Raw genomic sequence first — 21,980 nt, 5'->3', positions numbered from 1 at the left:
TCGGTGCGCACCGACCCCTCTCGCTCTCCAGGCTTCAGCGAAAGCCTGCATTCGCACCATAGGACGCACACACATTTCCCCTTCATTTTTGGAGGGGGAAAAGTGTGTCCTATAGTGCGAAAAATACGGTACTTTTATTGTCCCAACAAAGGAAATGGCATGCAGAGGGAAAAACATAGAAAAAATAAGAAACAAAATTTCCTTCAGAAAGTGCATATTCTTGGGTATTGGGGAAAGGTAGAAGTAAACAAAAAGGACTGCACAGAAACATGAATTTGAACCACAATTCCATTTAGAACTTAAATGAAAGCTTGACTTATTATTCAATTATACATCTTGATATATTATACAAGTAGCTTTGTTTCAACCCCAAACTGACCCAAAATTGCTTTTATCATCTCTTGGTTGAAAATGTTTGTCTTACTTTTCTTTGTTGCTGCTTGCAAGCATGCTCGCAGCTTCTGTTGATGGATCAGTAATTGGAAGCAGTTAGAACAGTGTTCAACACAGTGGATGAGGGCTCTAGCCAACCTGGTAACACACATTCAAGCTTTTGCTCATTGACTTGGGATAGAGAATTCAACTTTTCCTCCAGGACTTGGAAAATGACTATAATAATGCAGCCCTACTCTTACAGAAGACAATGGCAAGACCCCCCATTGAATGTAACTGAATTGCAGCCTTTGCTAGTGGTGAACTAACTAAGGTTAGGTGAGATGAGTCTTTTTAAAAAATATATTGACAGTAGATCCACAGAACTATTCCATAGTAAATAGTTCAAGGACAAATATATTAGTGTGAGATGGGCCCAGAACAATTCACTGTATGGTAAAAGATGGACCAGGAACAACAAGGAGCGTTAGTCAGGCTGAAAGAAGCACCCAACCCTTCATGATGTTTGCTTTATAGCAGTGGGCAGATAGCTTTAACCGTCCGTATGGGGCTGCCTTCCTTCTCCATTTCTGGTCCTTCTAATCCTGATGTGGCCAATGTCTTTCCACAAGGGATACACTCTTATCTTAGGCAATAATTAGAGCTGTTGAACTGTATTTGTACTGAACTATATTTAATCAGTAGGCAAAGCTCTGCATTAGGCAGTGGTGGAAAAGAAGGGCAGAGGGAGGTTGTAGGTGTGAATGTGGTGGGGCTGGACTTTTCCCTTCCTCCATTGCTCATGAGTATAAATATGAAAATTTCTAAGTATTTTTATTACCTTTATCTGTACATCCTGTTTGCAACACAGTCAGGTAGGTAATTATACTATATGGATTTATAACATTAAAGGATGCTGTTCTGGCTTGGAAGGAGGGATATCAGTAAATACTGTTACTGTGGTTGCTCATTTCCATTGTATAGTCCCCTATATGGTCATTGGGCCTCTCATTCTTGAGCATACTGCTTGCAGACAAGCAAGAGGTGAATATGATCAGTCATAGATAGGAGGCCTATATTAGCTGATTTGAGCATTCTAAAGAAAGAGCAGGACATGAACATATAATGAACCATAATATTTATCAATCACTGCAGAAAAGCAAGTTGCCCATCATCATATGTTTTCCTACCAGCAAAGTATAATTCCTGACCCATCTGTGCACCAATTGGATAAGCAGGAACACTGCTGTAGAAACACTATACTCTGGCATACCTGGGAAACATAGTGCAGCCTGAGTTATGTGCAGCTCAGCCTTGCCAGAGACTGGAGAAAGAGAGAAAGAAATGCCACAGCAAGTAACAGTTTTTCATGCTCAGGGTCAAGCTGCACTCCCAGTGCTCAAAAGTGGCATGAAAATAGTTCTAGCACAGCCAAAGCAGGATGGAGGCAGTGCCAAAAAACTCAACACAGCATTACATTAGTGGCACTGGAACACAGGATGATGTTCAGGAGGAGTAAATCCATCGTATCACAGCAGTAAGGCCCATAGAAATGAAGCAGTCCCACTGGGGCATTTTATTTGCACACTCCAGTAGAGTGGACGCCAAAGGCTTTGCTAATGCTTCATAGGCTGCTAATTTCCTCCCTGACCCCTTTTGTTGAGGAGTGACCCCAGCCAGAATCCCTTTGCAATGAATGCCAAAGCCTGACACAGGTCTGGGTTAGGGGGTGACAAAGAGGCCTCTGTGGGCTTTAATCAGACTCCAGTTTGCAGTTTAAGAACGGGGGGGGGGCTGTGGCTCTCTAAAGATCTGGGTGGCACAATAAGCGAGGCCCTGGGGTCTCCCATGGAGGCAACCAGGTTGTGGCAGCCTGCAGAGGACAGCTTAAAGAATTTGTCAGGCGGGGATAGGAGGGGAGGGAAAGGGAGAGGAGGATAGCTTCTTTTGTGAGTTACTTTCTTTAGAAAGGAAGGTTTTCAGTGAATGCCCCCATTAGATGACCCAATCAGGTCCTGGCAGATGGATATCACAGGCATGCTGCTTATTCATAGCAGGCTACAGCATTCACTGTTCGCTTCTCCCCTCACACACACACTCCCTTCTTTTCATTCATTTTAAGACTAATTTGTTTTGTTAATGTTTTCTTCTGTCTCTTCCTCCTCGGCTCCCCTGAAGACTGTGATTCATACTGCAAGGCATCCAAAGGGAAACTGAAGATCAACATGAAGAAGTATTGCAAGAAGGACTATGGTGAGCTACCGTCCCTCTTCCCCGAGGGCACCCTAGAGTTAGTGTGCGTCTGCCTCTGTTTATGTCAGAAATTTCAATTTAAGTTCCATTTATTTTCTGAAATGCCATTGGATTCCTCTGTAGAATTGATGGGCCTGGGCCTGCATTTATGGTAAGCAGGATTTGGGACACTTTGTTTCTGGAGAAGCCCCTGCCAAAGGGTGCAGCAGAGGGGCATAAATACTGGGAAGGCGTGGGAGTGATGTGGCAGGTAGACAGTTTGGTTTTGCTCAGAGAGCTTCAAATGACCACTCAGTCTTGTCACTCACTGACGGTCTGGAGGCTGCACATGATGGTAAATGCCTCACTGGCAATTTGGTTGGTGGTTTTTATCTAATATTTTGTGTATGTGTGGGAAGGGAGAGAGACCTTCATGCTGTAGGCCAAATTAGGCCCATCAGTCCAGCCAAACATGGCTGCTTTGGCTGGCCACACTCACCTGCCACTCACACGATAGCATATGACATCAGGTGCAGGACTAGCAAAGCCATGACTGCCAAGGAACAATTGGGAGTGCACAAGTGTTTGGCAGCAGGGACTGTCTGAATCAGCATGGAATGCAAACTCCTTTGTGGTCAGTTCCACTTTGGAACTTCAATCCAGAGTGAAGCCAGGCCCCAGCAGAAAGCAGCAGGTCTTGTATTTTTGGCAGTGTATTCTATTCAAAGCAAAAAGCAAAAGTGCGAGAGAAGCAGGAAAAGTGGGAGAAGGAAGAGAAACTTCCTTGTTTGCCAATTTGCAAAAGCTGCTTGATGGTTGTTGTTTTATTATTATTATTATTATTATTATTATTATTATTATGCATTCCTTTCATGTGATTTGTCAGTGGTTTTCCAGCGAAAGTCAGCAATCACGTAATATGCCATCGATTATCCTTTGCGTCATCTGAGGACACAAAGATGGTCACAGATGAGAAACCTAACTAGTTTGCATTTGACGACCATTCATGTTAAAATATGTACAACTGTGCATAAAACCATAGAACTGGAACTAAAAGGACATCAATGGGAACTAATAGGCTATTCTGTACCTGAGGCATGCCCAACTTACTCGTAAGAGTATGGTGTGTTTAACTTTGCTTACTGTTTAAGAACACTGTAGAAGTGATCAGGAGATATTTTACAGTGTTAAGAGTTTGTGGGTGCTAGACACCTTAAATTCCTGGATTCAAGAATCCTGGAAATTGTATTTACCCCTCAAAGAACTGTAGTTCCTAACACCCTTAAAAAACTACCATTCCTAGGATTCTTTTTTGGGGAGAAGGGTGTGTGTGCTTTGAATGAATGGTGCATATGCAGCCTAGGTTAGAATTCTATACAACACCAGTTCCCTCCCTTGAAAAAAATAGGCAATGGTTAACCTCTGAGTATTTATCCAGATTATTGCTGACGGTACCGTCTTTGCTTAAATAGTGGTACAAAAATCTATACAACTTGAGTCTATTATACCATTGGGCATATCTGAGAAGTCTGAAGTTTAAAATAATTGTTATCATTAACACTATTTATGCATCTGCAGATGCTTGGGGGCAGAAGCATTTAAGGTTTGCTCCTGAGCAGCATTTCTTTCTCTCCAGATTGGGAATGTCCTGCTCAGGCTTGTGCATATCACCCTTCTTTCTTCTAGCTCCCTTACTATTGGTTTTACTGGTAACAAAATCAATCCCTTTCTCAGCCTAATCTCATTCTCAGGCTAGTCCTGGCCATGGTCTGTTTATATTCTAGCAGAACTTGAAAATGTAGCCTTTAAACTGCTGGTATGCCTATTGGTCATGTATGCACATGATGAACTATGCTGATTGCTGGCGGTCTCTGGAAAAGATTCCTCTGCCTCTTCCCTCCTCCCCCCCCCCCCCCGTTTCCTCACTGAATCAGAATTTCCAGCAGCAGCACATTCTGCTCATTTGAAACTTAAGGCACACTTTGGATGTGATTGCAAATGCTGAACTAAATTCGAGGTAGCATGCCTTCGCAACTTCTTGCCACAAGGGAATTTCTGGCAGTAACTCAGTTTGTTCTGTTCAGGAGACGTGTTGGGATTTTGCTTTGTATCTAGGCAGCTTATTGCAAATTCATGGGAGCAAGATTGCACCAAATAACAGGCAAGTAACAAAACGGCCCTCTCCTTGTACACAAAATCTCCTCCCACTTCACCAGGCCATGGCCACCTGCCCACTCCAGCAAAACAAAATTCCAACTTGCATTTGCAGAGCTAAACCCTGAATAATTTATCACATCCTTTTCCCATGGAAGGACAGTGTGCAGACTGTGCATGTATGTGACATTTAGTGAAAAAGTACTGTTGTTAGTTTCTTTGCCCAGTCCCCCATTGAGAGGGTCAAATGCAAAAGCTTGTTGTTTCGACTTGCTTTTTACAAAAAGGCAAATGTGTTCTGAAGCCTAAATGAGAAAGCCCCTCCTCCCTTTCTTCCACAATAAATATTCATAACCAGGGCTACAAAGAAGAGTCACATGGCTATGAGCAAACATGAGTTGGGAGGCTATATCTAGCACAGCACACATCTCAATGCCAGCTCTAGCCTTTTCTCTCTCTCTCTCTCTCTCTCTCTCTCTCTCTCTTTTTTTTTTTTTTGGAGCAGGGGGGAGAGGAGATGCCTTCAGTAGGCCTACTCCCTGAGAGATCCCACATCACCCTTCCTTCCATCTCCACTGCTCATTCACATACTCTCCCCCTCTCTGGACCCAACCTACAAAACCACCTAGAGGGGAAGCACAAGGCTGGATATTCCTACATCTCCTCCTCCCCTTGTTACTGCTTGCATACTCAGAGAGGGCAGGTGAAGGGGGCAGTGACAGCACTGAGTAGCAGCAGCATGATCAAGAACCCTGGGGGAACTGCAGTGTGTCCCTGAAGGTGCCCAAATAATCCCATCTCTGATGCCAGTCCCGCCTCCCCTTCAGTAATCAGTTCTGATCTAGCTTAGAGCCATCTTGTACTTCTGTATTTTCCACCTTCTCTGTCCTCTCTTGCACTGAGGTGTGATGTTACTTTCTGTTTTGTTAAGTTGCCTCTGCTGTTACATAACCTTACTCTCCCTAGGAAAGTAAAAGGCAATGTTTCATAAAATAGGAAATGTCATCTCAGTTTCTTTTTGAAGCTGAGTAAAACGGGGGTGGGGAGGTGCCAGGAGCCTGTTCACTTAAATTAATGCCTAAGGCTAAGGTGTTGTGTTCTCAACTCACAATCTAAGCCCAGGTGCAATTGCTCTCTTGGCTCTTCTAGAATCCATTCTTTTGAGACTGCAAGCACTATACTCCATTGAATCTCAGTTTTTGGGCCCCACCTATGGACAGGAGGAAAATTTAAATGCAGGTATTTAAATGTTTCAAGCCCCCCCCCCCCAGTTTTAGAACAAATTGCAGATAGGAGTGCTTCAAAATCAAATGATATTCAAATAGGCATGTGAGACCTTGCACACACGATTGTGAGAAAAACTCCTGATACGCCAAGTAACATTCACGTACTAGTAGCATGAAAGTTTCTTGCAGCCATGCCTTTAGGTGAGGGCAGCACAGTGTTCAAAACAGTCCAGCTGCAAAGAAAGTGCAGAGTGGGTTACACAGAGGGACAATAAAGGCTTTTTTGGGACTTCCCAGCAGGAAGCCAATTAGGAGACTGTTTTCTTCAACTTTATGGAATGATAGCAGTTCTGAATATCCTAACAGGTCCTAATTAGATTGAACATGGTTACTTCCCTTGTGAGCTAAATTGGGGTGCTATCATCTGGACAACTAGCTCCTATAGAGCTTTTATCATCATTTTAATTTGCTGGCTCAAAAGGGGGAGTGTGTCTTTAAAAATACAAAACAAAGAAAAATCCTGTCTCTTACTATTATTTATACCTTTTTAAAAAAGAATCATAAGCAAATTTAATTCTGTTCAAATATTTGGAGCTGAATAATGCCAGAGGGTACTTAATTTCAACCATCTTTATTTTGGCTCAAACCAAAATTGCTTTGGTTTGCCTCTAAGTTGAATTAATTAATGACTTTGCTTAACTTCAACAGGAAGGCTAGGGGGGAAATGAGCTGGTAGACTTGGAGAGTCTGTGAGATTCTGGGACGTTTATAAGTAGCTCATTGCATAGCCACAGAATACTAAAAGGGGGGGTTTGCCATGAGACACCAGTGCTGAAGCCACTGCTTCATGGGCTATGAAAAGAGGTGGCTACTTATTTGCTTCCTTCCTTTCAAACTGCAAAAATGTTAACAATTTCCTCCTAAAAATCTTCACTGAATCCCTCCCTCCCTCCCATAACTGCTTTTATCTTGTTATTTTATTCATAACCATTATGTCCCAATTGCATTTTAAGAGTGCCTTAACTACAATGGGCACTATACAAGCTCACTATCTAAAAATATTCTGTTTTGTGTTGTGTTTTAATCAGTGTACATATGCACTCATGCCCGGTGCTAACTTGTAAAAAAAGGGTCAAGGGGAAGAAATACAAACTGAAAACTGCAGCATACAGCACATGCACCAAATTAATCCTAGAAATTCTTCAAGTTAAACCGGAAGGCAGACAGAATGAAATGCTGGGCAGAGCCAAACCACAGCATAATAATGAAATTGAATAGGGGGATGTTGGCGGGGCGGGGGGGAGAAGAGATTTGCTCATCCCTAGATTGTACTCATTTCTCATACTGGGCACGTCTGATGTCTGGGCTTGAGGGAGATGTGGGTGAATGCATAAATAGGCATGTGGAGAAGGTAAAGCAACAGCACTAAGTTTGGGCCGAATCTGGTGGGGCATGGAGACACCTTTACACTCCCAGGTAACCATCGCCTTCTGATCAGACGAGTTTGCATCCAAAGGGAATAAACTACCCTTGCACCATAGTGTGCTTGCGCAGCACCACACCTGGACTGGGAAAGGCAAGAGATGGTTTCAGTTTCCTGGCCTGTTTAATCTCTTAATTCTTATGCATTGTTCACACCACTCCTTCTCCACTGCTGCCTGGACACACATTCACCCCCCCCCCCTTCATCCCCAGACAGCAGATGGAATGTCAGCGTCTCAGGCAGGCAGTCACTTTGATCTAGTTCACTTCCATGCATTTGTAAAATATTGTAGACTTCTTTTTCCAAGGTGCTTGGTCAACAGTGATGCCTCTGGTTATGGCCCATTAGGGTCACTAGGCAAATGGATGAAAAATAAATAATAAATCATTTGAGGCCCTATTTGGTACTTAACAGAACCAGCCAAACAGGACTTCCCTTTGACTCACAAATCACCAGTAGGAACCTAGCAATTCTCACTGCCTTCCCACCAATCAATTGTCATTTTTATTTATTTTTTGGGAAGGTGCAGGGGTGAGGAGTGAGTCTGGGGGTTCCTATCCCAAAAAGTGATATCACCGTTCTGCCACCTTCAGCCATCCTTGGAAAAATCCTTCTTTCATGGAGACTCTGGTTAGTCATCCTTTGTTGAAAGGCACTTTGGCAGCAGTACGTGGAAAAATAAAAAAATATGTTTTCAAAAGACCTTTTTTAAAAAAAGTATTCCACATAGAAACCCAAAACTCCTGAGGATAGAGCTGAAGAGGGAGAGGAAACATATGCTGTTCTAATAGCTAGTCTTCCAAACATTAATATGGTGAAACCATATTTCTGAGCTTTGGGGGAGTTTTCTGGGGTGGCAGTTCGTTCATGGCGAATCCTGGGTGTAACTGCATCCATATGTAGTGCATGGGTAACTTTGTGATAAAGGGAAGTTGTGCGGAAATGTGCCCTGCCAGGGTGGCCATAAAACTGGATAGAGGGGGAAATGAATTAAATCTTGCGAAGGAAGAAAGTGACTGGATGGGTCACACCCTTCACAAAAAGCAGAGATTAAACCTCGTAAATCTTCAATATTAAACTCAGATGTAACAGGTAAACCCCATAAGCCTTCTAGCCCCACTTCAAAAGTAAGATTTTAATAATAATAATAATGACAAACTTTGCTCCAGAGAGGGGTTGAAACTAGAATGACCTGGTCTAGGCTTAGATACTTTCAAAGAATGAAGGACCATATCAAACATACTTGTTCAGGGCCTGTGGACATCTGGAGAGGATGGGAAGGTGAACGAGGGGAACTCTCAGTGAATTTATTGAATTTTCCTCTGTTACTGTTGTGAGTAAGAAAGCAACTCCTAGCATTTGTGGGGAGAGATTGTCTTGCAGTCAATCCTCTGGGCAATTGCAATCAGATATTGTTGGTCCAAGCAATAATTCCTAAAGAACTTAAAAGGTTTTGCTACATGTCTGGGAATTTCACAGTGAGCAAGATTTCTTGGTTTGTGTGTGTTGCGCTGCATCCACGTTACAACATTTAGGTGCAGTTAAGAGCCCTCAAATAACGTGTTTATAAATGCGTAACTTGTAACGTTGCAGAGGAAATACAAGAGGTTTGTGCCTCCTCCCTGATTGTGACCCTTGCCAGTTTCTCAGCTGCCTGAAGTGCTGCAATGCCACCTGGTGGCTGGTTAACAGCACAGTGAAGAACAGAGCCTTGGCCCCGCACTAAAAGGATATGCATCTATCCTCAACACCGCATTTAAAAGCCCTGTAAGAATGGAGGTTGAGAAGGCAATGGCAACCAAACTCCTACAGGGTAGTAGGTAAGGATTTGGTGGATTCTGTTTTCTATACTTTATTGATGCAGTCCTTTCTCTGGAGACGTCTTTCCAGCACCACAGGTGTTCCTGGCTTAAATAGGCCGTATCCTAGCTCTGCTCATTGCTCAGCTTATTGTCCAGCTATTTCCCAGAAGGCTTGGGCTGTGTAATTTGGCCATGCATGAAGGGTTTTTTTTCCTGTTGTTGTTTTTAAATTTCCAAGAAAGATGACTCCTGGCTGACTTGGCCTTCTCCTCTCTAAACAAGAGTTTAAAAGAAGAGTTTACAAACATCAAGTCTGCTGCTTATTTTAATTGCACAGTAAGGGCCGTGAGCCGATGGCAGCCTGGGGACCCCTGCCCTCTTCTGCTCATATACTCCCAATGGTGCATGCCTGAGATATTTTTAGCAGGGAGCTGGACACACGCCACACCATGTCGGAAACTAGTGTCATCGGGGCCCCAGGCAGCAGCAAGCTCAATGTGAAAGCTGTGACTCATTTTATTTTGTTCTCCCCCTCAGGGGGTACATTGCTAGAGCACAGCAGGCTTGCAGAGCTGCTTACGGGGCACCTGCTGCTTGCTTCATCCACTTGCCCCCAGTTACCAACCCCAATCCTTTTGCCCATCGCATTTTTCCTGGTGCCAGGGCTCAGTCTAATCCACTTTGCTTGTGCTGATTTGACTGGGAGGGGGGCTTTGTGGCTCACAGCACAAGCTCAGCCATGAATGGAACAGAGATGCTGCCCCTGGTGGAATTTTCCCTCCTTCCCTGCTGAGAGAGGTTACCAACCCTGTTAACCAGATGGCTTGTCAGTTCTTTCCTTTAACCAAATGCTGACTTGTTCTCTTTCTACTCTGGCAGGCTGCTGAAGGATGTGCTAGCAGCTGTAGTAGGATTGTCTGTGTTACTCTCGCAGGGGGGCAGAAGGCTAAAACCAGCATAATTCAGGATAGGTTGTCCTCATTTTAACTGAAGCCAGAGCCCCCCTCCCATCACACTTTACGGTTTAGCAGTAAACTACTGCTTCCAAGCATAGCCAGGCTGCCTTGTATCATTTTGTGCAGTACAGCTTTGCTGGTAGAGAATCAGAGTGGGCCTGTGGTTTTGGGGCTGAGAAGCAGGCGTATCATTGTTGCTGAATGTTGCTTGTAATTTTTCTATGTGGGCTAGTCGGACAGGTCTCTATGAATATAGGAAGCTGCCTTACACAGTCAGGTTTTCAGGCAGGATTCTTTTGCTTCTACACCTGGAGATGCCAGGGATCAGACCTTTGTGTCTTGGGTTTACAATCAGCAGTGCCGCACTGGGACTGCAAGGTGAAGCAGGGAGGCTGCATTACAGTGCAGCATATGCTTTTTAAAAAAGCAGTTCACTGATGGCAGGATCTTGAGATATAATCCAAGTATAATTAAAAATATTCAGTGCCTTACATTATCAGTTTGAGACTAGGCTTGCCATATTTCAAACATTGAAAATCCGGACAGAAAAGTTGTTGCGTTTCAGGGGGGGGGGGCGGGTTGGCCCAAAGTTGTTGAGCTTCTTGGGCAAAATCACTATTTTAATGGAAAAGCAGCAACGTGGGATGCCATACGTCCTGATTTCCCCGATTTCCACCTGGACGCTGCTGCCAACTGCAGTATTCTGGATATGCCTGGGAAAATCTGGACATATGGCAGCCCTATTTGAGACAAGTGATCTCCAAGCAAAAGAAAAGTCAATGCCAAAATGTTCATAAATTGATCTGTCAACCAGTTGGGGGGCGGGATTTGCATCACTCTTGGGTCTTTGGGAAATATTTATAGTGGTCAGATTCATATAAGGTTTGCTGATATTTCCTAGAGCAGGTAGAGGCCCAAATGTAAGAAGAAGCCATTTAAAATTATAGTGACTCCTCTTAGTGCTAAATAGTGAAGTGATGGAAATGAGACTGATTGGATTATACTCAGCTTCTCGATGAAGCAATTTCACTCACAAAGGAAACAATAAAGAGGAATGTCAAACTCAAATAGATTAGAAGGCCAACTTCACCACCCACCACATACAGATACCAGACTCGCTTAAAAAGAAACAAACCCAAAAATGCAGTTCCACCTGAACTTGATACCAGATCATTATGTGGAAGAAATAAAAAGTGTTTGCCTCTGAACTTTCTCAGTGTATTTCCTTCACTGCAGAGCAACCTGAACAAGCCCCAACATATCTAGGATTTAAGGAGCAAGACTTCCAAGCTTACAGGAAGGCTTGAACCCCAGCACCTTGCTTTTCAGAAGTTAACCCTTGGCTCCCTCATCCTCCCCCCAACCCCTCCATCCAATCAAAGTATTTCCCCCATTCCAGTCCTTTTGAGTTTGGCACTCCAGAGTTAATTAATAGCCATTATCCCTTTTCCTCCAGACCAGAATAATTTCCTCCACCTGCCCCTCCTTACTGAATACTAGGAAACCGCCAGCTCCCACACTAAGTAGACTCCGGTGCATCTCATTTTCCTATACCTGCTATCCATGTTGTTAATGGTGAGGCCCGTGGAGGTTGTTGGTATGGCATAAGAATTCCTAATGGCCCTATTCACACAATTCCCTGGTCCTGGTTCCGTCCTTCTGATCCTGACAATCTAAGACATGGGAATGTTAATTTTGAGAGTCAGCCTAGGGGAAGAGTATAATTGTGGAGTTAAGGAACATGAAATATGCTTGAGTTTGGAACTTCGAGTATTTTAACTTTTGTATGGTTGTGATTTTTTCACATCTTTATTGTTTTATCTTTTTGTAAACCACTTGAGGGTGTATGAATTTTATGAAATAAATAAAATAACAAAGAAACACAACCTTGAAAAAAGAACACCAAAGATCCAAATCAGTTTAGCTTCACTGGGTTTTAAATTGAACCTCCTATAAATACCCCTTGCTCTCTTTATTTTCAACAACTTGAAGCACTCCAGCCAACAATCACCCTACTCCCACGTATCAAGCAATGCTCTGCTTTCCAAAATGACTTAAGATCTTCCCCCTTGTCACATCATTTACTGTGGGTGTGACTCTTCTCAGTTGTCTAATCTGGCAGAGGAAGAATTCTCAAACAGCCACTTCCCTTTTCAGCAGTACTTAGCCTACTTAGGATGGAGCTGAACAGTTGCCAGCTTCAATTTTCGCATCAAAATTGTGCTTTTGACAGCATAGGAACTTTACAGATTGATTGCCCACTTTTTCTGTGTGAAAGAAAAATTGTTCTCAAAACAAGGGGAGTTGCTCTGCAGCCCAAGAGGGGTGAAGCCCATGGATAAGCCTGGAGGAACTATGCAACCCCAGCTGAAAGGGAGTCTTAAAATGGACCATCCCGGGAAGCTGTTCAGTGCCACAGCAAGACTTGGAGGGGGCACACCAGAAGAAGTTGCTTAGTTTGTGGGGAGCCAGCTCTTGGTCAGTCCTTTTGGAGACTTACATGAGCACTGCTCAAGTCTTTCAGCTGAGTTTCCTCAACCTTTGTATCCATTTAGGGTAAAGGTTCTGTAGCCTATAAGGAAATTTAATAAAAGTAATTGGTGCACAGCATATATCATATTTATTTTAAGCAAAGCTGTGAATGGTTTCTACTCAGCATTACTAACACCGAACATTGAGATTTTAGGTTGGGGCTGTTTTCCGCACCATGAAAATCTTGTGGATTTGAGATGATTTGGTTAGTCTAACAGCATCTACGCTTGTGATTTGATTCACCCATCTGTAAACTTTTCGCCGGGTCACCCGATTGCCTTTTCATTTCTGTATACTATCACAAGTACGTCTAGGAAGGCAGGACATTTTTTAGAAGACCCTTACTGGCTGCTACTGAAGAGAAGGCAGTAGACTGGTAGTCTATTCATCCTACCCAGTGTGACAAATCTTGCATGCTTATGAGCTAGAAGCATTGGGTTAAAAAGGTAGGGACTCTGCTCTGTGGGGATGCATTGCAGCGATATTCTTTTCACAGGCTAGCCCCAGTACATGCCAAAAAACCAAACAGTGTGGCAAAGTTCTTGGTGGGTTTTAATTCCCTTTCCCCCAACCTTTTGCTCAAAATGAAAGGGGTGCCTTTTGTTACCATGGCCACCTTTCATGACTTCAGCCAAACAAGACCCTGACTTCCTTCACATTTTATTTATTTTTTTTAAGTTCTCATTGAGCCTCAAATCCCTAGGTAAGGGAAACATGGAAACAGTTACCATCATACTTAGACTTGGAATGTGGGACACTAGCAGAGACCACAGAGGTCAAGATGCCCAGCATGAAAAGAAGGGAGAGTTGGACAGGGAGAGACTTGTCTCCACAGGCAGAAGAGAGCTGGATACATTATTTCCCAAATGCCAATTTGCTTAGGGCAGGCACATATGTAGTCACAGGAAAGAGTGATGAAGGGTTAAGCAAAGACTGGAACAAAGTAGTTAACCAAACTGAAAGTGACTTATTACAATCAGGAAAAATGGGATGGCTTCTCTCTTTCTCTCTAAAGCACATTTCGGTCACAACTCCAGAAAAAAATAGGCAGGATCAAATGAAATCTGAATGCAATACAAGTAAGGGCAACTCTTCTCTTAAAACTAAACCCATCTATCGAGGACAAACAGACCACTTACTTCAATGACAGACAGATGCTGATAGTCCCCCACTGTCCCTCCAATGACCTTCCAGTATGGGAACACACTCTGAAGTACAGGCAACTCCTCTCATCTGCTGATTATATACATACAGTCTACCCATTTGAAAATACTGAATACTCGATCCCATTTAAAATATATACATAATGGGTCAATTTCCAAAGAGAAGGCATTGTAAGGGAATCTGCTACATATCACACTTTTTCTAGGTAGCATAATGCAGTTGGGCAGTTACATCCCCAGCATCCCTCTATTAAATCAGTTACCCCATAAAGGACAGTAAGAACATTTCTATCATGTAACTTACAAGTCTGTCATTTACAGCAATGTGACGTCCTTCATGCATATTTCTGGATTGCTCTTGGTTAACCACTGCTGTTCAAGCAACATTTGCTTTGTCCTTGAGGGGAGAATTGGGGTGTTAAATTGATTGTCCCTGTTCTTGGCTTTCTGTTCCCAGCTGTCCAGATCCACATCCTGAAAGCAGATAAGGCTGGAGAATGGTGGAAGTTCACAGTCAACATCATCTCTGTGTACAAGCAAGGGACAAACCGGATACGGCGCGGTGACCAGTTCCTTTGGATACGCTCCAAGGACATTGCCTGCAAGTGCCCGAAAATCAAACCCATGAAGAAATACTTGTTGCTGGGCCACGACGAGGATTCCCCTGACCAGAATGGCATCGTGGCAGACAAAAGCAGCCTTGTTATACAGTGGAGGGACACATGGGCTAGGCGACTGAGGAAGTTCCAGCAGCGGGAAAAGAAGGGGAAGTGCAAGAAAGCCTAGGGGGAGAGAACTGGAGATGGGAAGAGAGACTGAACATACTGCTTTGCGTAGGACTTGAAGCAGACGCGAATGGGATTAGGGTCACTGGCAAGAAGCTCACTTTGCATTATGTGTGACGGGGTGGGGGGCAAAGGAGGGGTTAATAACTTCTGTGAGACATGCCAATTATGTACCTCACAATACAGAAAAAACACAAAATGTAGTGAGAAGTGACAAGTTTAGAGAAGGACAGCCACGCGAGACCCTACTCACCATAGTAACAAATGTTAGGCCAGTTACTAGTTCCCATCATCCCCTTTGACTTTCCTTCTCTCTTTATTTCTGTCTAATCAGAAGAATGACCAACTGCCTTAAGTTCTCTAACATCAACTAGTCTTAAAGTCTAGGCACAGAAAGGACTCAACCTGTCACTGAAGCAAATATAAAGAGAGATGTTGAAGTTGCACAGAAATTGCCCTTTGAATACATCTCCTCCAAAGGAGATTAAATAATGTTCTTATTGGTTGGAAAGATGGAGCATATGGATCATGGCTTGAAACCAATTTCTGGGGCTACAATCAAATGAACAGCAAACAAGCAGCCTGAGTAGCACCATCCATTATCTGTCATGCAGCATTTAATGGACTGGGTCACCTTTTTATAAGAATCTAATCAAAGTTCAGAGAGATATAAGCTACTTACCCTGCAGACAAGGCAGTCAGTAGAGGGGTATGCTTTCTTGAAAATGCAGCCCCAGACTAAGGTCTTATTGCCTGACTTTAAAAGGCACTCTGCTAAGGAAAGAAAGCTGACAGCTATGAAGCATTGATGGAGCAATTGAAATAATAATTACTTAATAGCAATATCTGAAAACATGACCACCACCGATCTAATGGGTAATCTAAAGAATTAGTCAAATATAAATGACTCGGATTTTTAGGAGTTGTCCTTGCACTGCTGCTTTTGTGAATATAGCCCTACCCTGAGACCACTGGATTATTATTATTATTTTTAAATGCATTCACTAGGAAATGAAATAAACTCTGTCTATAATTTTAAGTAGTAATAACTTCTTTAGACACCCACTAGACTATCAATACTCATTTCAAAAGCAGAAAGCAAAAGTTACCATTGATAGATTCAAACTGACTCTACACACACACACACACACACACACACCCCTACCACTTTTGTGCCTCTCCACAGCAATGGTTATTAATATAAGATCCATTCAGTGCTTCCTCTTTTACCAGGAGGGTTGCTGAGCTGCAGACAGTCCTATGTGCTGGCTCTGCAGGGAATGAATTGACCAAGATGGGTACCATACCTGCTCCAGGGAAGGCCAAGTGGGAAAAGACACAAAAGAACAAAAGTGTTGCTAATGCTTACATGGAGCAAGGAGTGTCACTTCGGACAAGGAAACTCATGTTTGTAAGAACCCAAAATGTATGTTTTGCAGCCAATAACATACCTAGAATAAAGGGGATGCCCCCTCAAACACTCCCACAGCAGCTCTCTACGCTTTCCTTCCCCTAACTTCCATTTGAAGCAGATTTTTGTTCCACTCATGCAAATCTCCCATCAGCCCTAACTTGCAAACTAGGACTGTCTAGGCAGGCGGTTCACGCGTGAGCTCAGGGACGCCTGCTCTGCAAAATACAAACTTCCCCAAGATGTTTCCTATTAGGAAATATGGAAACATCCTTTTAATGACATTTTCCAGTGGTTTTGCCTTGTTTTATAGCAATTGACAATATTTATATAATGACATAAACTACCATAAAACAAACTGTAGCACAAATAGGTGTAAAGTGGCCAGATGCTGGGGAAGCGGAGAATAGGGGGGACAGGAGTTAGGATCCCTGGCTGAAGGCAGGGGGCGGGAACGAAGTGCTCTGACTCAACTGCTCTGCACACTGTTGAGAGTTTCTGGGCTCCCACTTCTTTATATGAACCTAGTTGCTGAAAAAGAAATATGCAGAACATTCTCACAGCTGAGGTGCATTTATCAGTGTTGTTCATACTGACTCTCGCTTTAGATTCAGAGGGAATTAGTTTACCTACTAAAATAGAAGACAAAAAAGAGCCAAGCCAACAACTGAAGCAAAAAGTGCTTGTCGCCATGTCCTGTTTCAGCCACACACTGCCCTGATCTACTCATACTGTGAAATTAAGTAGCATAATATAGATCGCGGGGTTCTATATTTTAGAGTGACACCCTCCATAAAATACTCCCTGAATGTAGAAAAGTAGCACAGCAGGAAGAGCTAGAACCGTACTGACATGCTAGTTTGTTTCCTTTTTTAAAAAAAAAAAACTTGCAGGGAATTTTGCATGCCGGGCAGCATTCAAAATGGTTATTTTCTCACCCACAAGTAGTACAATCCATTTTATCACCTCCAGATTCTACCGCCTAATTCTGCTGCATGACAGAACCCAAGTAAGTAACTCCAGAAAAGCTGCATCTTATTAGGGCCTTGGTTTTCAAACTTCCTATCTTCATGATACCTGTTCTACACTGATTTGTCCGCTGAGGAACTGTGCACTCTGCTGCTGTGCAATGTCCGCCATGATCGTGGGGCCTACCTGAGAGACGCTCCCCAGAGCCCCCCCAGCATTCTACTCAGTCTGCCGAGCGAAGAGGATCTGCTCATCAGGAGAAACCCTGAATAACCTTCTAAGGAACTCTAGGATTCCTAAGATCACAGTTTGAAAACCATTGCTCAAAACTCTTCAAATGCCATCAGCTTTCTTGTATTAGCAACATGTTGAAGTGTACTGTATTGAAAGAGTGGCCTGTAAAATCTTAGCACTGATAGAGACTCTGAATGCAGGCCCACCAGTGATAAACATCAGTGGTGAGGTAGGTACTCCTGTATGGAACATTCATTTTTAAAGTAGTAATTGGGTTTAAAGCTGAACTGAAACCCTCTGTTTAGCTTCACTTTTGCTACTGTTGAATTTTTTTTTTTATTCATGCTTTCAAACGTCCCTCTCAAAATTTCATCTATTTTTCATATAGAACCTAGACACTAAAGAAAACAGAGAGCCTGGTTTTTATTTTAAAATCAATGGCACGCAGGGGTTTTACAAGTCACACAGCCTGGGTAAAACAGGGTATAAAGATACTCTGCCTAGGCTGTAACTTAGTCAGGTTCAAACTCTTCTCTGAGCTGTGCCCTGTGGGGTAGCTCAGCGACTACATATTTTCTGTGTGTCCTAAAGGTAACAGGGAGGACGAGGGGGGCTTTTGTCTGAGTTCTCATTAGTGTTCCAGCACTGAACAGAAAACAATTTGATTTTCATATAACGTGCTTAGTAGTCTGACGAAAGATTTATCCTAGACTGAAAATTCAGAACGAAAAATCAAAGCTCCTAAAAATCCATCTCAGCCTGACGAGTGCACCCTTCTCTTTGACACAAACCTTTCCATATGGAATTATCTGGCTACAATACAGATCTTGGTGTGATGTCGTTTCCCCTTGACAGTTCTGTTCTGCATCTTAACTACACAGCAGCACATATATATTCCTGTGAGCATTCAGGAGCCAGTTCTATGTTTGGTTTTGGGAATTAGTACTGATAACCACTAAATGATTCCTCAAAACAATGTTTACAAGCAGATACCCTCACCGTGTGCCCAATCCCCTATAGGACAGCTGGAAAATGGCCTGCACTTCCATAGTGGACACCGATATCCGAGAAAGCTGTAAAGGCGGATGGAGACACCAAGATAGCAAAAGGCAGCCAAGGGGAGGGGGCTTATAGAGAAAACCAAGAATGCTGACTGTATAGTACAAAATGTAAAATAGGCTAGAACTCAGAAATTGTATATTAACCAGAAATGTAATATTTTAGATTACTTTATCCTCATCCCAAATTAGTAATAAGAGCCTTTTCCTTGTCATCTATATTGGCAGGGTTTGTTTTGCACATCCCACATTTAAAAAATATACCTATCTAGGTGTACTGCAATGGCCATATAGGAGAGTCAGAGAGACTTTCAGCTTCCATCAGTAAACTATGAAATAAAAGGAGTTATATTGGGGGGGGGGTTTGGCTTACATTATAGAACCCCTCTCTCTTTTTTCTCTAAAACAGAAATACAGCAACAAAGCCTCGGCATACTTTGGGCTACTTATTTGGTGGCGCTTCAAATCTTCCTACACCATCAAATGTGCTCAGGAGGTAGTATATGGTCAGAATTGTGTCTTACATTTAGGGTTGTCCTTTTTATTCGGAGGCTAACACTCAGTTAGGCAACCTTTCATAACAGAGAAGGTCAATAATCCTTTCCTGTTGGTTTCACAGCCAAAATTTAAGGGACTAGAACTCTGCAAGAGCAGCCCAGCAAAGGTGGTGGTTAAGGAAGTAGAGTGGCAAGCCGTAGTTTCCTAAACTTTCACTCAGAAAGTAAGGACAATGCACACTTAAAATCTAAATAACTAACTCTTTTTTGCAGTTGAGAAAATAAGTAAAACTATCGCCAAATTTAGTATTTAAATGAATCTCAAAAAAAGGAAGTTGATGCCTTGCACCTGCTCTAGGAGTGCCACACAGCAGCGGATTGTCAAGACTACATTCAAAGGTCTTCTTGAGAAACATTCCAAGCTCTACATTGACAGGGTAAAAGGGCAACACAAACCATTCTGAGAAGCAGCTGAAATGCCAAAACAATCACCACTCATGAGTAGCATTGAACAATGGCTTCCTCCCCATTTTATGTTTTGTTTTAGCTGGTTCATTGTATGCTCATTCCCTTGATCATCTTACCTTTTCCCTATTACACAGGGGGGGAAATCAGCTGTGTTTTGATTATTCCTGTTAATATCATGAATTGTAAATGTTGTTTAGTTATGACTATTACATAGAGTTTTGGGGCAATGTTTCTTTACAATGCATACTAATATATTATGGTTATATATATGAATATATTTAATGACATTTGGGGGAAAAGTTGTGGATTTTCTTATTCCCCCTCCCTCCGTTTTCTTTTATTTGTTAGATGGGCTGACAACTGAACCAGGAGCAGCATGTAACTGTGCAGGATCCATTTGATAGGACTAAATCCAGACATCTGTCAAATAAACTCTTGTAAACTTCTACTCACCTTATGCCAGTCTCTTCTGTTGAAACAGGATGAACAAGTTGGGCTAATTGCCATCAACTTAGCTTTGAAAGGGGATTAGGCAAATTCATGGATGATATAAGGCTATCGAATGCTGCTAATCGGGATGGCTGATCCTGATTAACTCCAGGATCAGAGGCAGTCTACCCCTAAATACCAGAGCTGTGGGAAACAAGTGAGAGTTAATTATTGTGCTCATATTCTGCTTGTAGGCGTCTCTTAAGCATCTGACTGGTCACGGTGAAAATCAAGATGCTGGACAGGCTGGTATGATCCGAAAGACTCTTACATACTTAGCAGTGTGATTCTGTGAGCTTCGGGGAATACAATATCTTCCTCTGAAAATAAGCAAGTATTTCTTACAACTCTTCCCTCTAAGGTTTCGAAAAGTAATGAAAAACAGCAACAATACTAGATCAGAAGTGGAGAATCAAGCAAGCACATCAGCATAAGCTGTTTTTATGTGTACTGAATTTTGCTTCTGCTGTAACTACAGCCTTTGTGAAGTTCTGAAGCGACTGCATTTTTCTTTCACCTTCAAAACACCCTTAATGTTGAGAAAGCCAATTATTCTGCATATATTTGAACCAAGGAAGGAAGTACACTGGACACCAGCATTCTCAAGCAGAAATAATTGGGTATTGTTACTCATTATCACAGGTAATAAGTATGTTCTGCTCTTGAAAAGGTGGTCCCACTGGGAAGCTTGGAAATACTGCTAGGTTTTTCCAGTGGCAACACCAATCTGCAACTGTTGTCGCTCCATGGATTAATTGGAGCTAAAACTTATCTTGACTAAGTCCTTTACTACCAAGGAACCATGAGCAACTCCTCTCCAAAAGTTAGGGATAGGCTTCCTGCTCAAAAGATGACACTTTCATGCACCATTTTAGAAATGATACACTAGATTTCCATACCAGCTCTTCTGGAAGCCATGGGGGAGTACCAGCCACACCAAAGGTAATGGAAGAAGCACCCAAGTCTGGTGATGTCTCTTGCTCTTTCCTCCATCTAATCAATACCACACAGTTCTACCAACTTGGGTTCCAATACAGATCTGGCTGAATGCTTCTCTTTCTAGAAAAGCTGCTTTACTTACTTTTTGGCTTTCATTTCTTTATTACAACTTAGAAAGGGGGATTGGGGGGGGGAGAACAATCTATGGAAAAAACCACTTTCAGCCAGCCCCCAGGTTCAAAAGATAACCTCCAGTAATAAGCGACACAAATGTTTGAATAATCTTCGGTGGAAAGTGGTGCTGTTACTTTCCAGAAGAACTCAAACAGAATCCATAGTTTTGCTGACCATGTCTCACCAGATTCTGCCATGTTTATGCGATCACTGCATGACTGTGCATGATAATTCTTCTTTGCATTCTTTGCTTGCTCTGTGAAAAGAGCGTTGCAAGCAGAAAGTCCAACGCTCAACCCCTAACTTCTCCAGGTAGGACTGACAATGTCGCCTGCCTGGAGAGCTGCTGCCAATACTGAACCAGATAGACCAATGGTTTGACTTAGTAGAAGGCAGCTTCCTATGTTCCCATGTTGTTTTTGGCTATTGTAAGGGAACATCCATATGGTGGGCAGCTCTAGAACCAACCACCTCTATGGAGTCTTAAAAAAAAGGGCTATTGATTGCACATGCACCCATCTCCTTCCAGTGGATCATGCAGTGGTTATCTTTTTGATCTAGGATCTCTCACTTTTGCAGTATACCACCCATTCCCAACAGTGGATTAGAGGTTCACTATTTACTGTAGCATGGCCAAAACAACATGCTCTGGAGACTGAAGTATTGATTATAAAAGGATTTGCACAGCTGCTTCCTGCACTGTCTTGGATGTGGGCACACATGTCTTAATGCAGCTTTCTTTAAATATCTACTGTTCTCATAGAAACATTTCCCAAAATTCATGCAGTCAAGAAATATCAGAGCTTAGGTGGGTTGACAGCCAGAGGCAGTCTTTAAAGTTCTTTAGAATCATAGAATCATAGAATCATAGAGTTGGAAGAGACCACAAGGGCCATCGAGTCCAACCCCCTGCCAAGCAGGAAACACCATCAGAGCACTCCTGACATATGGTTGTCAAGCCTCTGCTTAAAGACCTCCAAAGTAGGAGACTCCACCACACTCCTTGGCAGCAAATTCCACTGTCGAACAGCTCTTA

The 21,980-nt window shown here is 42.7% G+C and overlaps 1 protein-coding gene and 1 long non-coding RNA gene across 5 annotated transcripts in view; one reads left to right on the top strand and one right to left on the bottom strand.

The window, feature by feature from the left end:
• NTN1 (netrin 1) overlaps positions 1-19,790 on the top strand; it is a 115,363-nt gene extending 95,573 nt beyond the window's left edge. For 3 of the 4 annotated variants that reach the window (XM_082213840.1, XM_082213841.1, XM_082213839.1), the window contains 2 exons: positions 2,551-2,625; positions 14,378-19,790. In XM_082213840.1, the coding sequence (XP_082069966.1) occupies positions 2,551-2,625; positions 14,378-14,706 (404 nt within the window). In that variant the 3' untranslated portion in view covers positions 14,707-19,790. The remainder of the gene's footprint in view (positions 1-2,550; positions 2,626-14,377) is intronic. The other variant, XR_014217135.1, reaches the window with a different exon arrangement.
• On the bottom strand, positions 12,016-14,379 carry LOC309527245. The gene is made up of 2 exons (XR_014217146.1): positions 14,225-14,379; positions 12,016-12,797 (listed from the first exon to the last, which is right to left on the bottom strand). It is a non-coding gene; the product is annotated as an uncharacterized lncRNA (long non-coding RNA).
• Positions 19,791-21,980: the final 2,190 nt, after the last annotated feature.

This window comes from Podarcis vaucheri (assembly GCF_965113315.1).
Source record: "Podarcis vaucheri genome assembly, chromosome: 2".
Lineage (NCBI taxonomy): Eukaryota > Metazoa > Chordata > Lepidosauria > Squamata > Lacertidae > Podarcis > Podarcis vaucheri.
This window is presented reverse-complemented; position numbering and strand designations above follow the sequence as displayed.